The sequence below is a fragment of the Lasiodiplodia theobromae genome, assembly GCF_012971845.1.
Source record: "Lasiodiplodia theobromae strain AM2As chromosome Unknown scaffold_55, whole genome shotgun sequence".
Lineage (NCBI taxonomy): Eukaryota > Fungi > Ascomycota > Dothideomycetes > Botryosphaeriales > Botryosphaeriaceae > Lasiodiplodia > Lasiodiplodia theobromae.
Genome location: NW_023336536.1, coordinates 1 through 21642, shown reverse-complemented (window position 1 = coordinate 21642; position 21642 = coordinate 1). Strand labels below are relative to the sequence as shown.

The following is a 21642-nucleotide window of genomic DNA, read 5'->3' as shown; positions in this document are numbered from 1 at the left end:
TTTCCCACTCGCCTTAATCCCACTACCCTACCGCTAATTACCTAATCCAAAGGAGCTCCCCCAGCTCCATCGCCGCCATGTCGTCGTTCATGGGCGCGTTTGGCAGCAACGATGGCACAGAGCAGCGCAACGGCGTCCCTCAGCAATCAACACTTACGCCTCAGCATCTCGAGCAGGAGGAGATAAACCTCGAGAGAGCCTCAGCAACAACCCTCGCCACCACCAGAACACGATCCCAGTCCCGCGGCCGCACCGCCGCCTCGAACAAGCCCGTCGAGGATGAAAAGCACGATTCGGACAGTGACAGCCAGCAGTCCGAGGCCGAGCGTATACGCCAGGTCACTTCTCTAGCCCGCCAGTACACCAATGCCTCTCGCTACTCGGCCATTGGCAAGAACCCATTCACTGAGGCCGAGCCCAACTCGTCCCTGGACCCCAACGGAGAGAACTTCAACGCCCGCGCATGGGCCAAAGCCCTGCTCCACATCCGCTCCCGTGACGCCGAAAAGTTCCCCGAGCGGACCGCTGGCATTGCTTACAGGGGCCTGAATGTCTTCGGCTACGGAAATGCCACCGACTACCAGAAGAGCGTCGGCAATGTCCTGATCGACATTCCCGGCCTTGTGAACCAGGCTCTCGGCAGGGGCCAGCGCAGGATCGACATCCTCCGCGACTTCGACGGCCTCGTCGAGGCCGGCGAGATGCTTGTCGTCCTGGGTCCCCCTGGTTCCGGATGCTCAACCCTGCTCAAGACCATTTCCGGAGAGACGCACGGTTTCAACATCGACGACAGCTCGTACATCAACTACCAGGGTATCTCGGCCCACGACATGCATAACCACTTCCGTGGCGAGGCCATCTACACGGCCGAGGTCGATGTTCACTTCCCCAACATGACTGTTGGCGACACCCTTGCCTTCGCCGCTCGCGCAAGAGCTCCCCGCAACACGCCTGGAGACGTCGACCACTGGACCTACGCCAGGCACATGCGCGATGTCGTCATGGCCATGTACGGCATCTCGCACACCATCAACACTCGTGTCGGTAACGACTTCGTCCGCGGTGTCTCTGGTGGTGAGCGCAAGCGTGTCTCCATCGCCGAGGCCACCCTCAGCCAGGCCCCGCTGCAGTGCTGGGATAACTCGACCCGTGGTCTCGACTCGGCCAACGCCATTGAGTTCTGCAAGACGCTGCGCATGCAGACTGATCTGATGGGATGCACTGCTTGCGTTGCCATTTACCAGGCCCCTCAAGCCGCTTACGACACCTTCGACAAGGTTGCCGTGCTCTACGAGGGTCGCCAGATCTTCTTCGGTCGCTGCGACGAGGCTAAGCAGTACTTTGTCGACATGGGCTTCGACTGCCCTGATCGCCAGACCACTGCCGATTTCCTGACCTCGATGACGTCTCCGCAGGAGCGCGTCGTTCGCCCCGGTTGGGAGAACAGGGTCCCCCGTACCCCCGATGAGTTCGCCGCTCGCTGGAAGGAGAGCCAGGCTCGCGCTCAGCTGCTCAAGGACATCGATGAGTACGACAAGAAGTACGCTATCGGTGGCGAATACCTCGAGAAGTTCAAGCAGTCTCGCCAGGCACAACAGTCCAAGCACCAGCGCGTCAAGTCTCCCTACACTCTCTCCTACGCTGGCCAGATCAGACTGTGCCTGTGGCGTGGTTTCCAGCGTCTTCGCGGCGATCCTAGTCTGACCATCACCCAAATCTTCGGCAACACCGTCATGGCGCTCATTCTTGGCTCTGTCTTCTACAATCTCCCGGAGGACACATCGAGTTTCTACCGCCGCGGTGCCCTTTTGTTCTTCGCCGTCCTGTTCAACGCCTTTGGTTCTGCTCTGGAAATCCTGACTCTCTATGCCCAACGTCCGATTGTGGAGAAGCACGCTCGATATGCCCTGTACCATCCCTCGGCTGAGGCCTATGCATCGATGCTTACGGATCTACCGTACAAGATCGGCAATGCGATATGCTTCAACCTGATCCTGTACTTCATGACCAATCTCCGCCGCGAACCGGGAGCCTTCTTCTTCTTCCTCCTGATCTCGTTTATCCTCACGTTGGTCATGTCGATGATGTTCCGCACCATCGCTTCCGTCTCTCGCACCCTGTCCCAGGCCATGGCCCCGGCAGCTGTTCTCATCCTTGCCCTGGTCATCTACACTGGCTTCGTCATTCCGACACGCTACATGCTGGGCTGGTCTCGCTGGATCAACTACTTGGACCCCATCTCGTATGGATTCGAGTCTTTGATGATCAACGAGTTCCACAACCGTAACTACACCTGTTCGCAATTCGTCCCGAGCAACCAGCTTCCGGGCTACGAGAACATTGGTCCTTTGAACATGGTGTGTGGCACCACTGGCGCACAGCCGGGCCAGGGCTACGTCAACGGAGATGCGTACATCAACTCTTCGTACGAGTACTACCACTCGCACAAGTGGAGGAACCTGGGCATCGAGTTCGCCTTCATGATCGGTTTGTGTGCCGCCTACCTCGCTGCTACCGAGTTCATTTCGGCCAAGAAGTCGAAGGGTGAAGTCCTCGTCTTCCGCCGCGGCTTCGTTCCCGCTACCGCTAAGAGTGACGTTGAATCCGCTCCCGCTGGCCGTGCCCCTGTTTCCGAGAAGACCGACAACTCGGCTGCCATCATTCAGAAGCAGACTGCCATCTTCCACTGGGAGGACATGTGCTACGACATCAAGATCAAGGGCGAGGACCGCCGCATTCTCGACCACGTCGACGGCTGGGTCAAGCCCGGCACGCTCACTGCTCTCATGGGTGTCTCTGGTGCCGGTAAGACTACGCTTCTGGATGTGCTCGCAACCCGTGTCACCATGGGTGTCATTACCGGTGATGCCTTTGTCGATGGTCGCCAGCGTGATGCCTCGTTCCAGCGCAAGACCGGCTACGTCCAGCAGCAGGACTTGCACCTTCAGACTTCGACCGTTCGCGAGGCCCTGAACTTCAGCGCTCTGCTCCGCCAGCCTGCTCACGTCTCTCGCGAGGAGAAGCTCGCGTACGTCGACGAGGTCATCAAGCTTCTTGACATGGAGGAGTATGCCGATGCCGTTGTCGGTGTTCCCGGTGAAGGTCTCAACGTCGAGCAGCGCAAGCGTCTTACTATCGGTGTCGAGCTGGCGGCCAAGCCTCAGCTCCTGCTCTTCCTTGACGAACCCACCTCCGGTCTCGACTCTCAGACTTCCTGGGCCATTTGCGACCTGATGGAGAAGCTCACCAAGAACGGCCAAGCCATCCTCTGCACGATTCACCAGCCTTCGGCCATGCTTTTCCAGCGCTTCGATCGTCTTCTCTTCCTGGCCAGGGGTGGCAGGACCGTCTACTTTGGCGAGATTGGCCAGAACTCGAAGGTCCTTACCAACTACTTTGAGCGTAACGGCGCGCCTCCTTGCCCGACCGAGGCCAACCCAGCTGAATGGATGCTCGAGGTCATTGGCGCAGCTCCTGGTTCGCACACGGACATTGACTGGCACCAGGCCTGGCGCAACAGTCCCGAGTACAAGTCTGTCAAGGATGAGCTTGCCCAGATGAAGGCGGAGCTTCCGCAGAAGTCGCAGCCCTCGTCCGGCAATGAGCAGGCCAGCTTCCGTGAATTCGCCGCGCCGTTCGGTCTCCAGCTTTGGGAGGTCACCAAGCGTGTCTTCGAGCAGTACTGGCGCACGCCCTCGTACATCTACTCCAAGCTCGTCCTGGTCATTGCTTCCGGTCTCTTCGTCGGCTTCTCCTTCTTCAAGGCACAGAACACGCAGCAAGGTCTCCAGAACCAGATGTTCGCCATCTTCATGCTCATGACCATCTTCGGCAACCTGGTGCAGCAGATCATGCCTCACTTTGTCACTCAGCGCGCGCTGTACGAAGTGCGCGAGCGCCCCAGCAAGACGTACTCGTGGAAGGCCTTCATGCTCTCCCAGATCGTCGTCGAGCTGCCCTGGAACTCGCTGGCTGCCGTTCTTCTCTTCTTCACGTGGTACTACCCCATCGGCCTGTGGAGGAACGCGGAGCCCAACGATGTCACTGAGCGTGGCGCGCTGATGTTCCTGTTGATCTGGGCCTTCCTCATGTTCACGAGCACCTTTACCGACATGGTCATTGCGGGTATCGAGGCGGCTGAGACTGGTGGTAACATTGCCAACCTGCTCTTCATGCTGACGCTCATCTTTTGCGGGTAAGTCATCATTCGCAGTCGTTTGTGAAGTGAATTAAAGCTAACGTTGTCGCAGTGTTCTCGCCACCAAGGAAGCATTGCCCGGCTTCTGGATCTTCATGTACTACCTGTCGCCTTTCACATATCTGATATCGGGTATGCTATCCACGGCCGTCGCCAACGCTCCGGCCTCGTGCGCGTCCAACGAATTCCTCAAGTTCGAGCCTATGGCGAACCAGACGTGCCAGGAGTACATCCAGCCGTACACGGAGCTCACCGGCGGCGGCTACATGCTCAACCCCGACGCGACGACTGGCTGCCAGTTCTGCTCCATGGACTCGACCAACTCCTTCCTCGCGTCGGTCGACATCTACTGGAAGGATGCTTGGAGGAACTTCGGCATCATGTGGGTCTATGTCATCTTCAACGTTTTCGCTGCCATCTTCATCTACTGGCTGGCTCGCGTGCCCAAGAAGCCCAGCAAGAAGAAGCAGGAGTAGGTGGATGTGGTTGTTTTCTATTCCCCGTCTCGAAGCGAGACACGTTTATTCAGTGTATGAGATTTTATTGCATATGCCCAGCTATGTGGGGTAAAGCTGAAGTACAGCGCGGCGTTTGGGAATCCGGTCATATGTCTGCTGAGACATTTAGAGATTGATAGACCTCGGGGGTGGACCTTTGTGTAGTAGACGAGATAGCAATGCACATTTTCAGCTAAGCCACGCGCCGTTGCCAGTGACGTCGACATGTACCGGTGTACCGAAGTGGTTGTTGTGGGTCTAAAATTGGCAGGGCTCACAGGGCTCACTGGGTGCGATCGGCGCGGTGCGCCTGGCTAAGCCTTGCTGGCTAGCAGCAACTGCCCTGCGGCCCTCTGTTTCAGCCCCCAAAGCCACCCGATCGCCGTTCTCTTCACCGGACTCACGTTCCTTCAGGATTCGCGTAAACGATGCATCCCGGCCACTAAAACGGCAGTCGCGACTTGCACAGCATTTAATACCGCCCTCTTGCTTCCGCCCTTCCCACGACATTTACCTCAAAGACCTATCCATGGATTAATCCCTTCAGTCCTACTCCTCACCATGAGTCTTCCCAACAAGCTCAAGAAGAGTCCCCGCGACTCGTTTGTCTCGAGCCATTCACGCAACAGTTCCTCAGCCGCCGCCCCGCCACCTGCGTATGGTGAACAGCAGACCGACGGCCCGTCAAACGAGGCCCCTGCCTTGCCACCAGACTTCACTTCCCGCCTGCAGAGTCTCAACATCGACCCGCTTCGTAGGCAAGCTGTGCCTGCTGCCGACGAGTGCATCGTTCACCTCAAGCTGCTGGAGGCCTTCTACAACCTCCGCCAGGATATCGAAACCACCGAGGGTATCTTTGGCATTGCTAGCCCCACGCCCGCCACCGCCGCCCCGCAGTATGAGAAGAAGGCTCTCGACCAGGATGCTAAGGCCGAGGATGGCGCCGTCGACGAGGAGCTGAAGCACAAGATCAAGCAGGTCCGCGAGAAGAGATGGGCAGTCTACGTCTCGCGTGCCGTCGAGCGTTACGAGCAGTGGTTCCTTGAGCGCATCCCCAAGCTTACCGGCGGCGAGATGGTGGGCCCCATGTATTCTACAAAGCTGCTTGCAGACTCGACGCTGCACGAAACAGCCGGCTCCCTGGGCGAGCGACTTCGCAATTTCTTCCCGGAGAATCTTCCTCCGCTTGACGTCCTCATGGTCTGGCATGCACACACGCTCAACCCCCGCATCTTCTTCGAGGACTGCTTGCGTTATGGCTGCCTGGACTTCTGGGCTACTGGTCTACCCTGGGCGGACATCAATACGTGTATCGACAACACTACTTTTGATTACGATGTCGGTGAGCCCGTGAAGGCCATGTGGAGGCGCAGCGCTCAACTCTCGTGGGATAACCTGGATGATCCGATTGACAAGGACCTGCGTTGCCCCTTCTGCACACAAGCTACCTTCTTGTCCGTTCCGTGGTCACGCGGTGCGGGCTTTCCCTACGGCCCCGATTCGGAGTTCGTTCCTGGAGATGGATATTCTGACGGCAGCTTCGCCAAGACTTGCCCTAACTGCAAGTGTACTATAACACATGACACCCTTGAGGTGTGGCAGTTTCGTCAAGACATCTCACGTCTCATGAGGGAAGACGTGCCAATGTGCGGTACCATTTTGGATAACATGGGCCGGCCACCATACCGCGGAAAGAAGTCATTCAACCCCCCAACCTTCTTTGCTAGTGGCTGGATCAAACAATCCCCGATTCACATAAAGCTGCTCGAGGCCACGGACTTGAAGCGCGACCCTAGCGCGAGCCTCGACTCAGTGAGAATCGTTTTTGAAGAAGGACTGTCCCAGAAGAACTTGACGTCAACATGGAGCTCGGTTTGTTGCCACGACCACAGTTCAGAAGAGAGTTTGCTAACAAGATCAGGGCCCTGGGGGTCGTCCTACCCCGCGTGAGCTCGTGTCTGTCCGCCGAATGATGTCTCGCTATTGGAAGAACCATTCTGTCTTCGGCATCAACCTTATCGGCGCAGTGATTCGGCAAGGAACCTTCATCGAGAAGATGCACAACATCGGCTGGCTTTTCTCGCCGACGGTCTACTCCACCTCTGAACGCCTGCTCAAGAAGTATAAAAACTTCTTCAGAATCATGGCAGCTCACCCCAAAAAGATGGCCGTGCCGACCCTCGACGTCGACCTCGCCTGGCACACGCACCAGACGCTCCCCTCCAACTACTACAACTTCTGCCAGACCATCTGCAACGGCGTCTTCATCGACCACGACGACAAGGTCGAGGAGGCCAAGCTGGACGAGTCGTTCGAATGGACCAGCAAGACGTACCAACGCATGTTCGGCGAGCCCTACTCCGAGTGCACCTGCTGGTACTGCGAAGCCATCCGCGAATCCCACACGTCACCACTGTCCCGCCTCTTCAAGACGACGAACCATTCCGCCTCGGCCTCGCTCCACGAAGCCGACGGCGTCGAGCACCCCAGCGACCCGCGCTCGGGCCCCCACATCTCGTCGCACAGCTCGGTCCGCACCAACAACAGCTACGCCTGGTCGGCGGCGCGCCGCTCGCACCTCGAACGCGCCTTTGCGGCGGCCGTCCGCCGCGCTAAGAAAGAAGGCCGCGAGCCCCCCGTCCGCGAGGAATACTACGCCGCCCAGGCCAACACGCACCTCGACATCGGCGACAAGAAGAAGAAAAACAAAGACGACCGCAACTCTTCGAACGCTTACTACTACGGCGCCGCCTGCGCCCCCTTCATCGGCTACGCCTACGGCCCTTACCCGCTCGGCGGCGTCGGCTACGTCGGCGGCAGCGACCCCGGCTTCGCCGAGACGGGCTCGGGCTTGTCGGGCGGCTGCTGCCAGGGCACCTGCGGGGGCATGATTGGCGCCGGTGGCGGCTGTGCGGGCGTCGGGGGCACCTGCGGTGGTGGGGGGTGCGGCGGTGCGGGTGGGTGCGGAGGTGGTGCTAGTGGTGGGTGTGGAGGGTCGGGTGGTTGCGGCGGTGGGGGAGGAGGGGGTGGTGGTGGGTGTGGTGGTGGTGGGTGTTGATGCTGATGGTCGGATATGCGTTACGATGGTCTTGCTGGGTTGGGATTGGTAGGGGTGTTTACTTGGTGTTTTTTTCTTTGGCTCTCGGACGGGAAAGTTTGACGATTGGGTTGTTGCCGTCGCCTTGTGATGCAGGCGGTTAGGTTGTATGGACACGGCTGGTCTTTGGGGAACGGTGTTCGGGTCACTTCCTTGGTAATACTTGATATCCTTTTAATCGATGCGGTATGATGATTTTTGGGCTTTCTTTGTGTTCTTGAGGAGTGGAAGCAACGCTAATAGACGTAGGTAAGTTGACTGTACGTCAGGATAGCTCTTTTTGTGTTACGAGCTCAGTTCACTCAGTATTGCAACACTGAAGATGAAGATGAAAGAAACCTAAAGATAATAAGTTACGCACCGTATCAAGAGTACTCAAAGTTCCGCGTTTACTTTTGATCTTTTGATTGCCCGGCAGGGTATCCTTGGTTTCTCCCCCCCTGCCTTAACTCAACCTTCACAAATACTTTTTCCTTCTCCCATGCCCCCTCGGTCTTGGGTCTCATTCAATCTTCCTTTTTGACTTCACAAGCACCCCCCCTTGCACACGCACAATGGCCAACACGAGAACCCCCTCACTCCCTCCCCTTCACCTTCCTCCCACCACCCGGCATCGCCCACCAACACACCACCATCCCCACAAACGCCACCACACAAACCGGATGCAGCACCCACGTCCCACTGCCCCTCACCTGCGCCAATGCACCGGTCACAAACGGCACGAGAGCGCCACCACTACTACCAGCGCCGGAGATGAAGCCGACGGAGGTGGTCATGAGGTGGCGGCGGTCGACCAGCAGGCGGGCGAAGACGGTCTGGGCGCAGGGGTAGACGGGCCCCAGCAGCAGGCCGCACAGGGCGACGAAGACGGCGTTGGAGAGGAGGTTCGGGACGAGCCAGACGAGGAGGTCGAGGGCTAGGGCGCCGAGTGTGAAGATGACGACGGCGCGGCGCTCGCCGCCGATGAGGCGGTGGTGGCAGAAGGGGGCGAGGGCGAAGCGGCCGAGGGTTATGCCGCCCTGTTTGGAGGGGTCAGATTTGGGTGCCGGTTTTAAGGGGGGTAAAGGGAAGGGCGATGGATGAAATATTTTTGAGACTAGGGGGAGAAAGGTGGGAAAGGATGGGAAAAGAAGTGAGGGAGAAAAAAGAGGACTTACGAAAAACCCAGCCGTCACGTATCCTACTTGCGCCGGGTCGCCCCCACGGTAGTCGATCAGGAAGGAAATTACCCAGCCTGCGATGGCGACTTCAGCACCTTGGTACATGAAGATAAACAGCGCGCCGCCGACCGTGACCCGGTTCCGCAGCGCCTGCTTCAGCAGCTCTCGCTTCGTCGGTTTGGGTGTCGTCGTCTGCTGCTGCTGTCGTACATCTTCCCCTCCCTCCGCACGAGTCTCCGCAGCCGCACGCCGGCTCGCAGTCTGCTCCAGCTCCGTCAACAGATTAGCCTCCGTAGCGACAGCGGCGCCGGCGCCAGCGATGACAACATCATCATCATCATCATCATCATCATCATCACCACCACCACTGTTTTCCTTCTCATAGTTCCAAAAGGCCCACGCATTGAACACCACGCAGACGACGCGCACGCCCATGGTCAAGAAATAAAACCGACTCCACAAGACGCCCGACCCAGCCAGGGCCGTCGCGACGATGGGCCCCACGGTGCCGCCGACGCCGTAGCTGCCATGCGTCAGGCCGAGGAGGAGCGTCGAGTTGGCGAGGGTGGAGCAAAAGACGTTGTTAAGAGCAAGATTGATAGCGCAGCCGAAGCCAAGCAGGAAGAAAGCCGCCACGACGCCGGCGAAGGCGGGCGGCGTGCACACGAGGACGACGTAGCCGGCCAGCATGATCAGCTCCGACACGACGAGCGTGCGCGCGCGGCCCAGGCGCGCCAGCAGCAGGCCGTCGGTGCAGAAGGCGGCGCTGACGAAGCCTGCGGCGTTGGCGACGAAGATGAGCGAGACGACGGCGTAGCCGATGCTGTAGAAGGTCTCCATGTAGGGGATCAGCGCGCCCGGGGCCGAGTCGGACAGCCCGTTGCCGAAGTAGACCAGGCAGGCGCAGAGGACGCGCCATTTGTTCATGGGCGGGTTCCAGAAGGTTTGGATGGCCGGGTGGGCGGGGCCGCCGTCTGCTGTGGGTGTGCTGATGTTGTTGTTCGCTATCGCGCCCTCGAGCTCGCTCGGCGTGACGGGCGTCTGCACTCCTGCGTGGCTTCTAGCCGGGCGGCTGGAAGTGGCATGTTCAGAGCCGCTTTTGGGAGTTGACGGGTGGGTTTGCGGAGCCGAGAGGCGGTCGCCAAAGATGAGATCGTCGAGCTCTTGGTCGGAAGGAGGCGTGCGAATAGAGACAGACTTCTTGCGTGAGCGGGGAGGTGTGGTGATGCATTTGGGGTCTTCAATGTCGAAGAGATTGCCCAATGCGTGAGCCATCTTGCTGGATACAGGGGTGAAAGTCAATAAGTTCCTATATCAGATGGACTGTAGACATTGCAGGGACACTGCGAAAGAAATAATCCGGGGATGTGCGGGGCAGGCATATTGCTTAGCAATCCGAGTAAGCATGCGTTGCCACAAGTCAACTATGAATCATAGACCGCCTGATGGCAAAAATCGTGGGCAGGTGTGTACAGGAGGTCTGGAATCGAGGTGGACTGTGGCACGGCAGGGTGGAGCAGACCTGGGCGGGACTGGTCAGATATGAATTTGCGGAGAGGACGCAGAGATAACGGGGCAACGGGATGCATCATGACATGCAGAGAGCCGGAGCGCGTTGTTGGATGCGGTTAGGAGGAGGCAGTCAGGGTGCGAAGTATTACCCGATTAGGAAAAGGCCTACGCGAGACGGACGGGGAGACATGGCCCGGGCGCCGATCCCACCCCATGTACCTTCGAGAAAAAAAGTTACCCACAACAAACTACCGAACCACCGCGTCACATCCCGACTCCACACACCCAGAAGAAAAAAAGGATTCTCTACGACCATGGGCCGTCCGAAGCGCAACCTCCATGCCGTCGAGGCCGAAACCCTCACGCCGCCCGACGCCCTGACGCCGGCGCAGACGATCGCAAAGGTGTCCAAGGCCGAGGGCAACAACCTCTACTCCGTCGAGCTTCCCGACAAGACGACAACGCTGGCCGAGCTGAACGCCAAGTTCCGCAGCACCATCTGGGTCAAGCGCGGCACCTACGTCGTCATCGACGCCGGCACTCTGGCTGAGCGCAACAACAAGCTGGGCGGCGAGATCATCAACGTCGTGCGCGACGAGAAGGCGTGGCGGAAGATGAGCTACTGGTAAGGGAATGGATACAACTCGGGGGAAGAGAGATGCAGAGCGGCTGACCCTGTATCAATTCTAGGCCGCCCGAGTTCAAGAAGCAGTCGGCCTACCCCGAGGACAGCGACGACGAGGAGTCGACCGTTGGCAAGATGCCGCCCTCGGATTCTGAAGACGACGAGTGAACAGAAAAAGCGAAGCACATACTTGGCGACCCGGGAGAAGAGCAAAGAACGTATCCTATTAATCCCCCGCTCAGAAGAAGAAAGAGAGAGAAAGAAGGGCGCCTGTAAACTGCGTGTGCACGTCGCGCACGACAAACTACTCGGCATGCTGATGCTGGTGCTGATGCTGATGCTGATGCTGCTCCCTGCCCTCGAAATCCTTGCGCGTCCCCCACCACACGCCGGCGACCTGCACGGCTAGCGCGCCCACAACCATAGCCGAGCTGGCGGGCGTCGACGGGAACACGTTCCACGCCCACTCCTGCGCCGCCCACAGAGCGTACTGCGCGACGGGGTGCAGCCCTGCGCGCCACGCCAGGAACGGCGTCGCCCACGCGATCCACGCGTAGAACTGGTAGTGCAGCGAGCGCGCGCACAGCATGCCCACGGCCACGCTGCCCAGCATCGTCGTCAGCACGAAGCGCGGGTTGATGCGCCGCCCGATGTGCACCTGGTCGTGCGGCTGGCTGAAGACCATGCGCACCACGTCGACCAACGGCCGCTGCGCCGGCTTGAGCCACCGCGTCGGCGCGAAGATGGCCAGCAGCGCGACGTGCAGCGCGAGCAGCCCGATGGCGAAGGGCTGGGAGAGGAAGGTGGCTTCGGGCACGAAACGCCAGTTGACCGTCCATTTGTAGAGGAAGACGCGCGTGAGCTCGAAGGCGCGCGAGAAGTAGCTTTTGGCATTGACCTGGATGAAGGGGAAGCCGAGGAGCAACTGCCAATTATGATTAGTCCAGGGAAGAAGAAGAGTCAATGAATGATATCATCAGACGTACCTGCAGATAGCCAATGATGCCCGCTTGAGTGATTGCCCTATCCTTGCCGATGGCCTGCAGGAGGATGATGCCCACGGCCGGCAGCGCGAGCAGGGCGCTCATCTTGACGCCCACGGCCAGCGAGTACAAGACGGAACCTAGGGTCCACATCCGCTTCTGGTAGGCGTAGATGGCCAGGAAGAAAAAGAACACGGCGAAGCCGTCGTTGAAGCAGCGTAGCATGAAGATGCTGTGTAGCCGTTTGGATAGGACCAACATGGGAAAGACGTACGGAGGGACCTTTGGTGCTCACATTAGCTCCATAGCAGAAGGGAGGACAAGAGCAAAACGAAATACTGGGGGGAAGAGTCTAGGCAAGAGTATCATGATAGCAAGAAAAGGAGATTTGAAGGGCATGTGAGGATGAAAGGCTCGCAAGAGTATTTTTCGACATGCATAGGACTATACTGGAATCCCAATTGGGCAAGGGGAGATGCTCACCTTTGCCAGCCTATAGCAGGCCATGGTCACGACCAAGGCGGCGACATAGAGGCCGGCGAAGGCGATCTGGGCCAGGCGGATGTCGCGGCCTTGGTGGGTGAGGGCGTACAGGCCGCGGTAGATGTAGACGTGGGCGCCCGGGTAGACCAGCGGGCCGGTGCCGCCTTTGATGCGGGCGTAGTCGCGCTCGCCGGCCAGGTACTGCGCCACCTGCTCCATGTAGGCCTGCCAGTCAATCTCCGTGTCTGCCAGAACCCCCGTGGCGTCAGCACAGGGAAAACAGCCAAGCAAGCATCATTTTTTCTGTATCCCAAGAGTTTTGGCAAGGCTGGGCAGGGAGAGAGAGCAATTGGTTGTTGTTACGCACAGGGGATCTTCCAGATGATGAGGCCGCACAGGGCGGCGTCGGCGAGCAGCAGCAGGGGGCACAGCCATCGCGCGTACTTTGGGTTGGTGGCGATGGAGATTCCCTGCTTGACGAGATCCATATTGCTGGAGAGAGGGGGGGCGGCTGGGCGAATCGCCGTGTGGGGGATAGTTCGGGGTTTAAACTGTTGCGTTCTCACTCGGCAGCCGGAGGACACGTAAGATCGCGACGTCACGTGCGCGCACGCGGAGTGTGGTACGCAATCCGGCGTTGCAAGGCGCAAGATTGGAGGAGTGATTGGCAGTCGGCATATTATATCGATTTACTTGTGGTGTTCTGCGTTCATGGATGCGGCCACCGATTAACTCCGGTCCTAGCGCTTCAGGGGACTGCCAGAAGCCCGCCCGCAACCATTCCGCCTCGCAGCTCCTGGCACTGTGCGGCGCTTTTCTTTGCTGAGGAGCGAGTTCAGACGGCTTGTATTGTAATGCTGTCGCAGATTCCGCATCGTTCTGCAGAGCAGCGTGGTGTCCAGGGCAGGGGCATTCTGCGTGAGGGCCCTGCTCTTACAGCCGTAGACCCTGAGACCCCCAGACCCTGATACCCTGAGACTTGCTTTGACCGAAAGCGTGCTGCACCTCAGAAGTGAGATGAGAAATGACGTATTCCTTGATTTCATAGCTCCAGGCTCGGACATGGGGCATGAGGAGGGACATACTTTCGGACTCCTAGAAACAGGAAATGATGCACTGCACTGTGAACGCGACGCGTAAACGGCGAAAATAGATCAAGACACGGCACTGACAAAGCTGCAAGCACTCTCATAGCCCAGAATGATGCCAGCGCCGCGACTCTGACACGATCGCATGCGAATGCACGCACGCCAGCTGCGGTTGCACTGCGTGAAAGTCCCGTCAAGTCGACCAGCGTCGTCCATCATGGTGTCCTAAAAGCCGCCGAAAGTATCCCTACAGCGGCCCAGCTCTGCCGCATGAACGGTTTTCACGCCGCGCTGCAAGAGCTGTTGAGCAGATAAACTTTACCAGGCTGCCGGTTCGGCTGCGCCGCTATTCCATGTCTAACCGTGCAGATAATGCCTGCTGCCGAGCACACCTTTCTTCAACGACATGACCTTGCAATCGTCTTCGGATCAATCTCGGAGAACTGTCGGACTACCGCAAGCCGAGGGCGAAGGGAACGGAGCTTCTGCGAAACAAAGTTATCTCGGAAAGCGATGGGCCTATAGGCGTAGTGTTTCGAAATGACGAGTTTGACTGCGTTGAGCGAGCGACGGAATGCCAGCGAGTCATTTTCCGAGCCAGTCGGGGGGGCTGCGATGCTGCTTCTACACGGCTTGAATGTATTGCTCGTGGTCGGCCAAGTGCTTTAAATATGGAGGTTCTATTTATTTATTTTTTTAAAAGATATTTATGGGGCTCAGAAGGTACAGCTGACACGTGGGGCGAGCGTCGTCGAGTCGTCATCAGCCAACTGCTTCGTCTTGGTGCCCACTCACCACGCCACTCCACGCCGCAGAGGATCATTAGGCCTGGTCGCCCGGTTCCGGAGCAGAACGTCCGGACAGGCAAGATGATTCGCACGTGCGAGTAGCGGACATACGGGCCCAGCTGCAAGACCTTAGTCACGATAACCTGCTCCTCGTCGCTTGGCTGCTCTAGTGTGCCATCGTCGATACGTCCACGTGCCCGAGCAAAGCTGGGCACACAACAAACATCGACAAGGGGGTCACGTTGCGTAGCCCCGGTTGAGTTTCCAAAGGTATTGAAGTCATGGGCGCTAGGGAGAGGACGAGCCCGGCGCATACTGAAGCAATCTGGCTCGTGGAAGATAACGAAGTGGTGACGGACGATTTGCCTGATGAAGCTACTCCGGTACTTCGCATCGGTATGTCTAGGTGTCCTGTTGTGTCTGATCAGCCACGTTAGCATGTTTTGAGTGCGCGTAGTGCCCATGTTACACGAATCGGTGGCATACGGGCCAACACTTGACAGAAGATAGAAGGATAACGCTTCGGGTAGGTGGATGTTGTCAGTCCACTACTGCGATTGCGGAGAAGAGCCGATTTTTGCGGGGGAAGGGGCACTGAAGGAATATGGGGAAAGCTCTTCAACTTGCGCAATCCGAGCTCAAGCTCTCTCGATTCGGAGCCGGGTTGGAGGGGTTGAGAGCTTTGGTCGAAGCCGGGCCATTGAGCGTGGTCGGAGCGTCGTTGTCTTTTGCGCATGTTCCGAGGCATTGATTTACATGATTATAAGGTACATGCGGCCGAGTGGAAATGGAAAAAAGGAATCCCTTCTATGAGCAAATACCACGAAGATGTTCGATGGCTCTATGCGGTATTTTTTCGTACAGGTACATTTCCATCGCTCTAAACCACCGAGGGGTGTCCATTCCACCACGATGACTGCATCCCCTGTTCTCGTTTCGAAAAGCAAAGACGAATGACGGACACACGAGGCCCGATATGCCAATCAGAGATACCCAACGTGAACCCCAGTCGCCAATGCCATCATCCCCTGACAGACGTTTACACGAACTTGGCCATCATGGCAACCATGAGGTCGAAAAGACCGATGGCCTCGACGAAGGCGAAACCAAGAATGGCGTAGGAGAAGAGCTGGCCACGCATGCTGGGGTTGCGGCCGACAGCAAGGATGAGAGCACCGAAAACGACACCGATACCGATACCGGCACCACCAAGACCAATGGCGGCGTTACCCATGCCGAGGTTCTGCGAGACCTGGACGAGGGCGTTGGCCATCTCGGAGCTGTAGGGGCGGGCGGTCTGCTTGTTGAACTGAGCGGCCCTGAGGATGGCAGAGGGCTGCTGGCGCTTGACGGCCTGGAAGGGAGTGACACGCTTGGCAGCAGGGCTGGCAACTGTTCATGATGGAATTGACTCAGTACGAGATGCACAATTGATGGAAAACTTTTGCAGCGAGGGTGAAGGTCAGTCTGTACCGGTGAAGGCGCGCTGCTGGACGGGAGCGCGGAAGACGGGGCGGGCGGCCCTGGTAAGGGTGGCCATCTTGGGGGTGATGCGAGCAGCAGCCATTGTGATGGAGTTGATGGAATTGAAGCTTGGTTGATGAATTGAAGCTTCGAATGGACGGGTCGATGAAGAGTCGGAGAGAAGGAGAAGAAGAGTTTGTGAGCCGGATTGAAAAAAGCGAGGGAGAGCTTCGGCGCTGGCTGGTCCGTGGCCGCAAGCTCTGGCACATTGGGAAGGGCAACGCCGGGCACACACAACGCCGATCTTGCAAGCAACCGCCGGCGAATTCGCTCAGCGCGGCCCAATCGCGGCGCGCCAGGCATCCGCAGGCCCACTGCTCTCGGGTAGCGCGCGGTCGGCCTGTCACCGCGATGCTGTGGCGAGATGACTGGCACGGCGCACAACGGGCACATAAAGAGCGCGCCCTCCCGCCGCGCGCTGAGGCTTTGGTCCCTTTTGGCCCGTCGCGGCCTGAGAGCGCGGCCGTTCGCAAGGCATCCGCATTGCCCTCCGGCGGCGGACAGCTCTGCGGCCGATGTCGTGGACCCGAAATTTCTGGCAGGCGGTCACGAAAACCTGTGCCGCCTTTCCCGACGCGGCTAGCGCAACCAGCCGACAGCACAGAAAGCAGCCCTATGCAGACGCCGCATGGCGCATCCTTGACGACATGCGCGGCCGCCGTACTGTGCGACGCTGGGCGTGGTCGTTCGCGCCGCTGCCATCGCAACGGCCTCGCGGTCCTCAGCTCGGTGGACAGGCTCGTGTGGAGTGTGGCGCTCGAGCGTGGGCGAATTTGCGCAACCCGGTTAGTTCCGACTCGGTGAGATAAGACGCGATCGCAACAGCGCGCCGTCGTGTCTGAAGGCCGTCAGTGCGGGTCCATGCTCTAGTCAGCGGGAGCCTGTTACTCGCTAGCCTCAGGGCAGATGGAAGGCCCGGGTGGGTCGAGCTCTGGATCCGGCTTCGGCCATGAGGCTGACGCTGTGCTTCAGCTTCCCGTCGGCCGCGGCATCGGAGAAGTGTGCGAGGGCGGCCTCCGCGTCGCCGCCGGGGCCCGCTAGCATCGTGACGGGGTCCCCGAGGGCAGCGGAAAGCGTCGATAAGGCACGCGGCACCGGGTGGGTGGTGACGTCGTCGGCGGAGGTTTGGGTTGTCGTTTGGCGAGGTCAACAAGAGGAAAAGTAGTCGGTCCGAGACGCGAGCAGGGATTCGCCGCGCCAAACCTCTTTCGGCCTGCGAACAAAATTCTCAAGCTCTACTGCTGGATATCTCGTCGTTGCGGGCCTCCAGACTCCCCCATTGACACGGACTCCACGATCTCCAGATCTTCCCGCTTCACAAAATGGCTGAGGGCGGGGGGCCGCGACCCAGCTCTGGACACTGGCCAAAACTCTCGCCCGGCCACTCGGAGCTGCGCCCGCGGCTGCCGTGAAGTCATCATTATCAGATGTCTCAGCCAAAGCAAAATTAGACGTACAGCTGTCCAGTGTTATCTCGCAGCACCTGTCAGCCCTTGATTTGCTCAACCACCGGAACCGGCTGCATGGGAAAGGAGGGCGGCAACCTTCTGTACCGCGCCGGTCTCGCTGCCGCCACATCACTTCTGTACCACTGGTCTGCGCTAGGCCCGACCGACCACGGGAAGGCACACCCCCACGTGCGCCATCCCACGGCCAATGTCGCTTGCCGCCTGTGGCTGAAAAAGTTTCAAACCACGCCTCTTCTCGCCGCTTGATGCGTGTGATGAGACACAATGCCTGAAGCTCGTAATGCGCGTCGTCTCAGGCCGCAGCGCCTGCCTGCTCTATTTTCAGCTCTGCTCACTACATGCGTCTCGCCTTATCTACTGCACTCTCTAGGCAGCATTCATGCCGTTTTATCGTCTTGCATCTATCGCTCAGATTCAAACCACTGTCACCTTCCAGTGTCGTTTGTGGAATGTAAAAGTGCCAGTCCAAGGCCAGTCGTTTGATGATCACCGTTGCATTCCGGACGGGAGAGCCGCAGATAAGCAGAACAAACGCCTCGTCACTATTCGTCTGTGCTGGAGCCTCTTGGCCTGCCGCCAACGTTGCACGACAATTTCCCGACCTATTGGCCGCCCCGAGAAACGACTTGCAACCGGGTGCAGGAATCGAAGATGGTTTCTGAAGCGATGATCATCCGGTACCCATTGCCCCCAGACGCTAGTCTGAAGGGCAGTGTGAAGCTGCCCCCCATGACTCCGGTTTCGTTGTTATCAAGCGCCGATCAGGGTTACCTCCAGTCGGTACCCCAGTCACATAAGAGCTGAAAGATGCCAGAGGAGCGCTTCTTTTCGCTCCTCTTCTCCCATCAAGAAACGCAATCTCTCACTTTTTGGAGACCTGTTCCACGCCGCATGCCTGCATTGTTTCAAACCGCACTGTCAATATCGCCAAATCGTTTCCACGCCAACCCCGTGTCTCCTTGGTCCCTTGTCTCACTGGACGGCTGGATTCTGTGGTTGATAGCTCACATCCATACAGCGAGAAGGCCCCCAGAGTCTAATCTCCCGCTCCGTCCAATACGACACTTCCCAAAAACCTGGTGAATATCGACTGGCTGGCCACCGAACACATCTCAAAACCAATGAGGCGGATCACTGCAGCCCATAATACGAGCCGATGCGCTGCGATAGCCCCTTGGTCTTAAAACAGAAATTTTGGCATGGAGCTCCACACGGGACGGCTACCGGTCACACAGCGGTATTTTTCTTGAACCCTGCATATTGCACTGACCCGCCGCAGGGTCCTTCCGGTCTCTTATGGCATGCACCATTACCCAGTCAAGTTGTCAAGGAGTAGCCGTTACCTTGACTGGTTGAAACACCTGCTCCGGAACCTTCCCGCTCAGCGATGTAATGACAAGATTCTATGATGACACTTTATCCAGCATGTCAACCAAGTTCCGTTCGCTATCCGTGTATAAAGAATCCTCGCCTGGGCGGTCGGCTCTTCGAATTCGGACGCGTCGACCAGTCCAACCGTGCCTGGCATCGCTTTCGTGGTAACTCACATCACTAGTACTATTCAAAAGGATTGTGAGGGAAGAAGAATAATGAGTGACCTATATTAATATCGTTGTTCTACAAAATAAGGATGCTTCCAAGCTAAAACACTTTTCAAAAGCAACGTCCTCCAATCATCCACCTTCCATCCCACTCCAATAGGAGGCACCGAAAACAAATGATAGCTCCGCACATCACACTGAAAGTGGAGCACCAGAAGCGTCGACATTACACCGATCCCTCTTGCTCTTACTCCCCGCATCCATAGATACCATCCCGCAACACCAATACTTACACAGGCAAAATAAAGGGATGTCGAAAGAAAAAAAAAATAAAAAGGGAGGCTCTGGAGAAGTGAACGGCAATCCAATCCGGCTCTCTCTCTCTCACTGTCATACCAGACGGAGCCGACTACAATTACCCCATTCCCTCCCCTCCCTTTCCACATCTCTACTCTCTCACTCACCTCGTAACAAAAAAAACAACACCCAATCACCCAACCACACCCCACGCCACCGCCCCCGCAACGACAGCAACGAGCCACTTCGCATCCAACGGCCTCGCCATCGCCGGTCCAGCCGCGCCCTGCTGCACCTCCGTCGGCTTCGGCTTCGGCCTGGGCTTCTCCGTCGTCGGGCTCGACGTCGGGCGGCTCGGCGACGACGTCTCCGTCTCCATCGTCGTCGAAGGGCTAACACCACCCTCCTCCTCGACGGGCACGGCCTCTCCTACTTCCCCTTCTTCTCCTTCTTCTTCTTCTTCCTTCGCCGGCGGCGGAGGAGGTGCTGGGCTGGTACCGGGTGGTTGTGACTCTTCTTCTTCTTCTTCAGCAGGAGGAGGCGGCGGCGGCGGCGACTGCTGCTCGTTTGGTGGTGGTGCCGCGGCTGCTTCTGCTGGCGGGCCGATTTCAGCCGTTGGAGCAGCGGGCTGGGCCGGAGCCGGTTGTTGAGGTTGTGGTGATGGAGCTGCCTGCTCGGGCTGCTGTTCGGGCTGCTCGGGAGCGTTGGGCTGGGCCTCGGCGGGTTTCTGGGGCTGTTGAGGCTGCTCAGGAGCGGGTTGGGCCATGGCGGGTTTCGCGGCAGCAGGCTGTTCAGGAGCGGGCTGTTCAGGAGCGGGCTGTTCAGGAGCGGGCTGTTCAGCAGGCCGCGCTTCTTCAGGCTTCTGTGGCTGCTGCTCGGGCTGCTGAGGTTGCTCCGGGGCCGGCTGTGCTTCAGCAGGTTTTGCTGCTGCGGGCTGCTGTGGCTGTTCGGACTGCTCGGGCTGCTCAGGTTCCTCAGGTTGCTCAGGTTGCTCGGGCTGCTCAGGTTGCTCGGGCTGCTGAGGTTGCTCGGGAGCCGGCTTTGCTTCAGCCGGTTTTTCTGCTGCGGGTTTCTGCGGCTGTTGGGGCTGCTGAGGTTGTTCAGGAGCCGGCTGTGCTTGTGCAGGCTTCTGTGGCTGTTCGGGCTGCTCGGGCTGCTCAGGTTGCTCAGGTTGCTCGGGAGCCGGCTGTGCTCCAGCGGGCTTCTGCGGAGGCTGAGGTTGCTCGGGAACAGGTTGAGCTTCAGCAGGTTTCGCGGCAGCAGGTTGCGGCGGTACTGGCTGAGCTTCAGCAGGTCGTGCTTCAGCGGGCTTCTGCGGCTGCTCGGGAGCGGGTTGGGCCTCTGCAGGTTTCGCAGCGGCAGGTTGCGGTGGTACGGGCTGAGCTTCAGCAGGTTTGCCTTCAGCAGGTTTGCCTTCAGCAGGTTTGCCTTCAGCAGGCTTGACTTCAGCAGGCTTGACTTCAGCAGGCTTGACTTCAGCAGGTTTGCCTTGAGCGGGTTTCGCTTCCGCAGGTTCACCTTGCGCAGGCTTGACTTCAGCAGGCTTGCCTTCCGCAGGCTTGACTTCAGCAGGCTTAACTTCAACAGGTTTTCCTCCAGCAAGTTTACCTCCAGCAGGCTGGGCCTCAACAGGTTTACCTTCAGCAGCCTTCGGAGCGCCGGGCTGCGCCTGGGCTTGGGCCGGAGGTTGAGAAGGCGGCTGGGGTTGCCCTGCAGGACCGGGTGGTTGCGAAGCAGGGGCGTTTCCTGGAGGTGCGTACGGTTGCCCCTTAGCTGTCTCCGTTAAAGTCGTAGTTGGCTGAGGAGAACATGTAGGGCATGGAGCTGGAGGCTGCTGAGCAGGGGGTTGCTCGGCAGGGGGCTGTTGGTAAGGAGGTTGCTCTGCCGGAGGCTGCTGGTAAGGAGGTTGCTCTGCCGGAGGCTGCTGGTAAGAAGGTTGCTCGGCAGGAGGCTGCTGGTAAGGAGGTTGCTCGGCAGGAGGCTGTTGTGCCGGGGGCTGTTGTTGCGGAGGTTGCTCTGCAGGAGGGATTAGGGCCGCAGGAGGCTGCTCAACTGGAGGTTGCTGTGCCGGAGGCCGCTCTGCAGGAGGAATCAGGGCAACAGGAGGCTGCTCAACTGGGGGTTGCTGTGCCGGGGGTTGCTGGGCAGGAGGCTGTTGAACAACCGACTCGGAGCATGTAGGACATGGAGCCGGAGGTTGTTGAGCAGGAGGTTGCTGTGCCTGAGGCCGCTCTGCAGGAGGAATTAGGGCAGCAGGAGGCTGCTCAACGGGAGGTTGCTGTGCCGGGGGCTGTTGAGCAGGGGGTTGCGGAGCAGGAGGTTGCTGAGCAGGAGGTTGCTGAGCAGGAGGTTGCTGAGCAGGAGGTTGCTGAGCAGGAGG

At 58.7% G+C, this 21642-nt stretch overlaps 7 protein-coding genes across 7 annotated transcripts; 3 read left to right on the top strand and 4 right to left on the bottom strand.

Moving 5' to 3' along the window:
- Positions 1–77: 77 nt before the first annotated feature.
- On the top strand, positions 78–4674 carry LTHEOB_11899 (ABC transporter; the record flags this gene model as incomplete). Its single annotated transcript, XM_035508705.1, has 2 exons — positions 78–4195; positions 4251–4674. 2 exons carry the CDS (start codon positions 78–80, stop codon positions 4672–4674), a joined length of 4542 nt encoding a protein of 1513 aa, XP_035365468.1.
- A 582-nt stretch (positions 4675–5256) lies between these two features.
- Positions 5257–7753, top strand: LTHEOB_11898 (uncharacterized protein; the record flags this gene model as incomplete). The annotated part of the gene is made up of 2 exons (XM_035508704.1): positions 5257–6567; positions 6617–7753. The coding sequence occupies 2 exons, from the start codon at positions 5257–5259 to the stop codon at positions 7751–7753; spliced, it is 2448 nt and encodes an 815-aa protein (XP_035365467.1).
- Positions 7754–8367: 614 nt separating this feature from the next.
- On the bottom strand, positions 8368–10227 carry LTHEOB_11897 (MFS efflux transporter; the record flags this gene model as incomplete). The annotated part of the gene is made up of 2 exons (XM_035508703.1): positions 8368–8811; positions 8950–10227. The coding sequence occupies 2 exons, from the start codon at positions 10225–10227 to the stop codon at positions 8368–8370; spliced, it is 1722 nt and encodes a 573-aa protein (XP_035365466.1).
- A 551-nt stretch (positions 10228–10778) lies between these two features.
- On the top strand, positions 10779–11257 carry LTHEOB_11896 (Translation initiation factor; the record flags this gene model as incomplete). Its single annotated transcript, XM_035508702.1, has 2 exons — positions 10779–11089; positions 11155–11257. The coding sequence occupies 2 exons, from the start codon at positions 10779–10781 to the stop codon at positions 11255–11257; spliced, it is 414 nt and encodes a 137-aa protein (XP_035365465.1).
- A 136-nt stretch (positions 11258–11393) lies between these two features.
- On the bottom strand, positions 11394–13043 carry LTHEOB_11895 (Glycosyltransferase family 58; the record flags this gene model as incomplete). Its single annotated transcript, XM_035508701.1, has 4 exons — positions 11394–12014; positions 12076–12354; positions 12556–12800; positions 12923–13043. The coding sequence occupies 4 exons, from the start codon at positions 13041–13043 to the stop codon at positions 11394–11396; spliced, it is 1266 nt and encodes a 421-aa protein (XP_035365464.1).
- A 2427-nt stretch (positions 13044–15470) lies between these two features.
- Positions 15471–15998, bottom strand: LTHEOB_11894 (ATP synthase; the record flags this gene model as incomplete). The annotated part of the gene is made up of 2 exons (XM_035508700.1): positions 15471–15823; positions 15905–15998. 2 exons carry the CDS (start codon positions 15996–15998, stop codon positions 15471–15473), a joined length of 447 nt encoding a protein of 148 aa, XP_035365463.1.
- A 3693-nt stretch (positions 15999–19691) lies between these two features.
- On the bottom strand, positions 19692–21642 carry LTHEOB_11893 (Extensin-like repeat protein; the record flags this gene model as incomplete). Its single annotated transcript, XM_035508699.1, has 2 exons — positions 19692–20931; positions 21023–21642. Coding segments are annotated over 2 exons (1860 nt in total), but the record flags the coding sequence as incomplete, so codon positions are not given.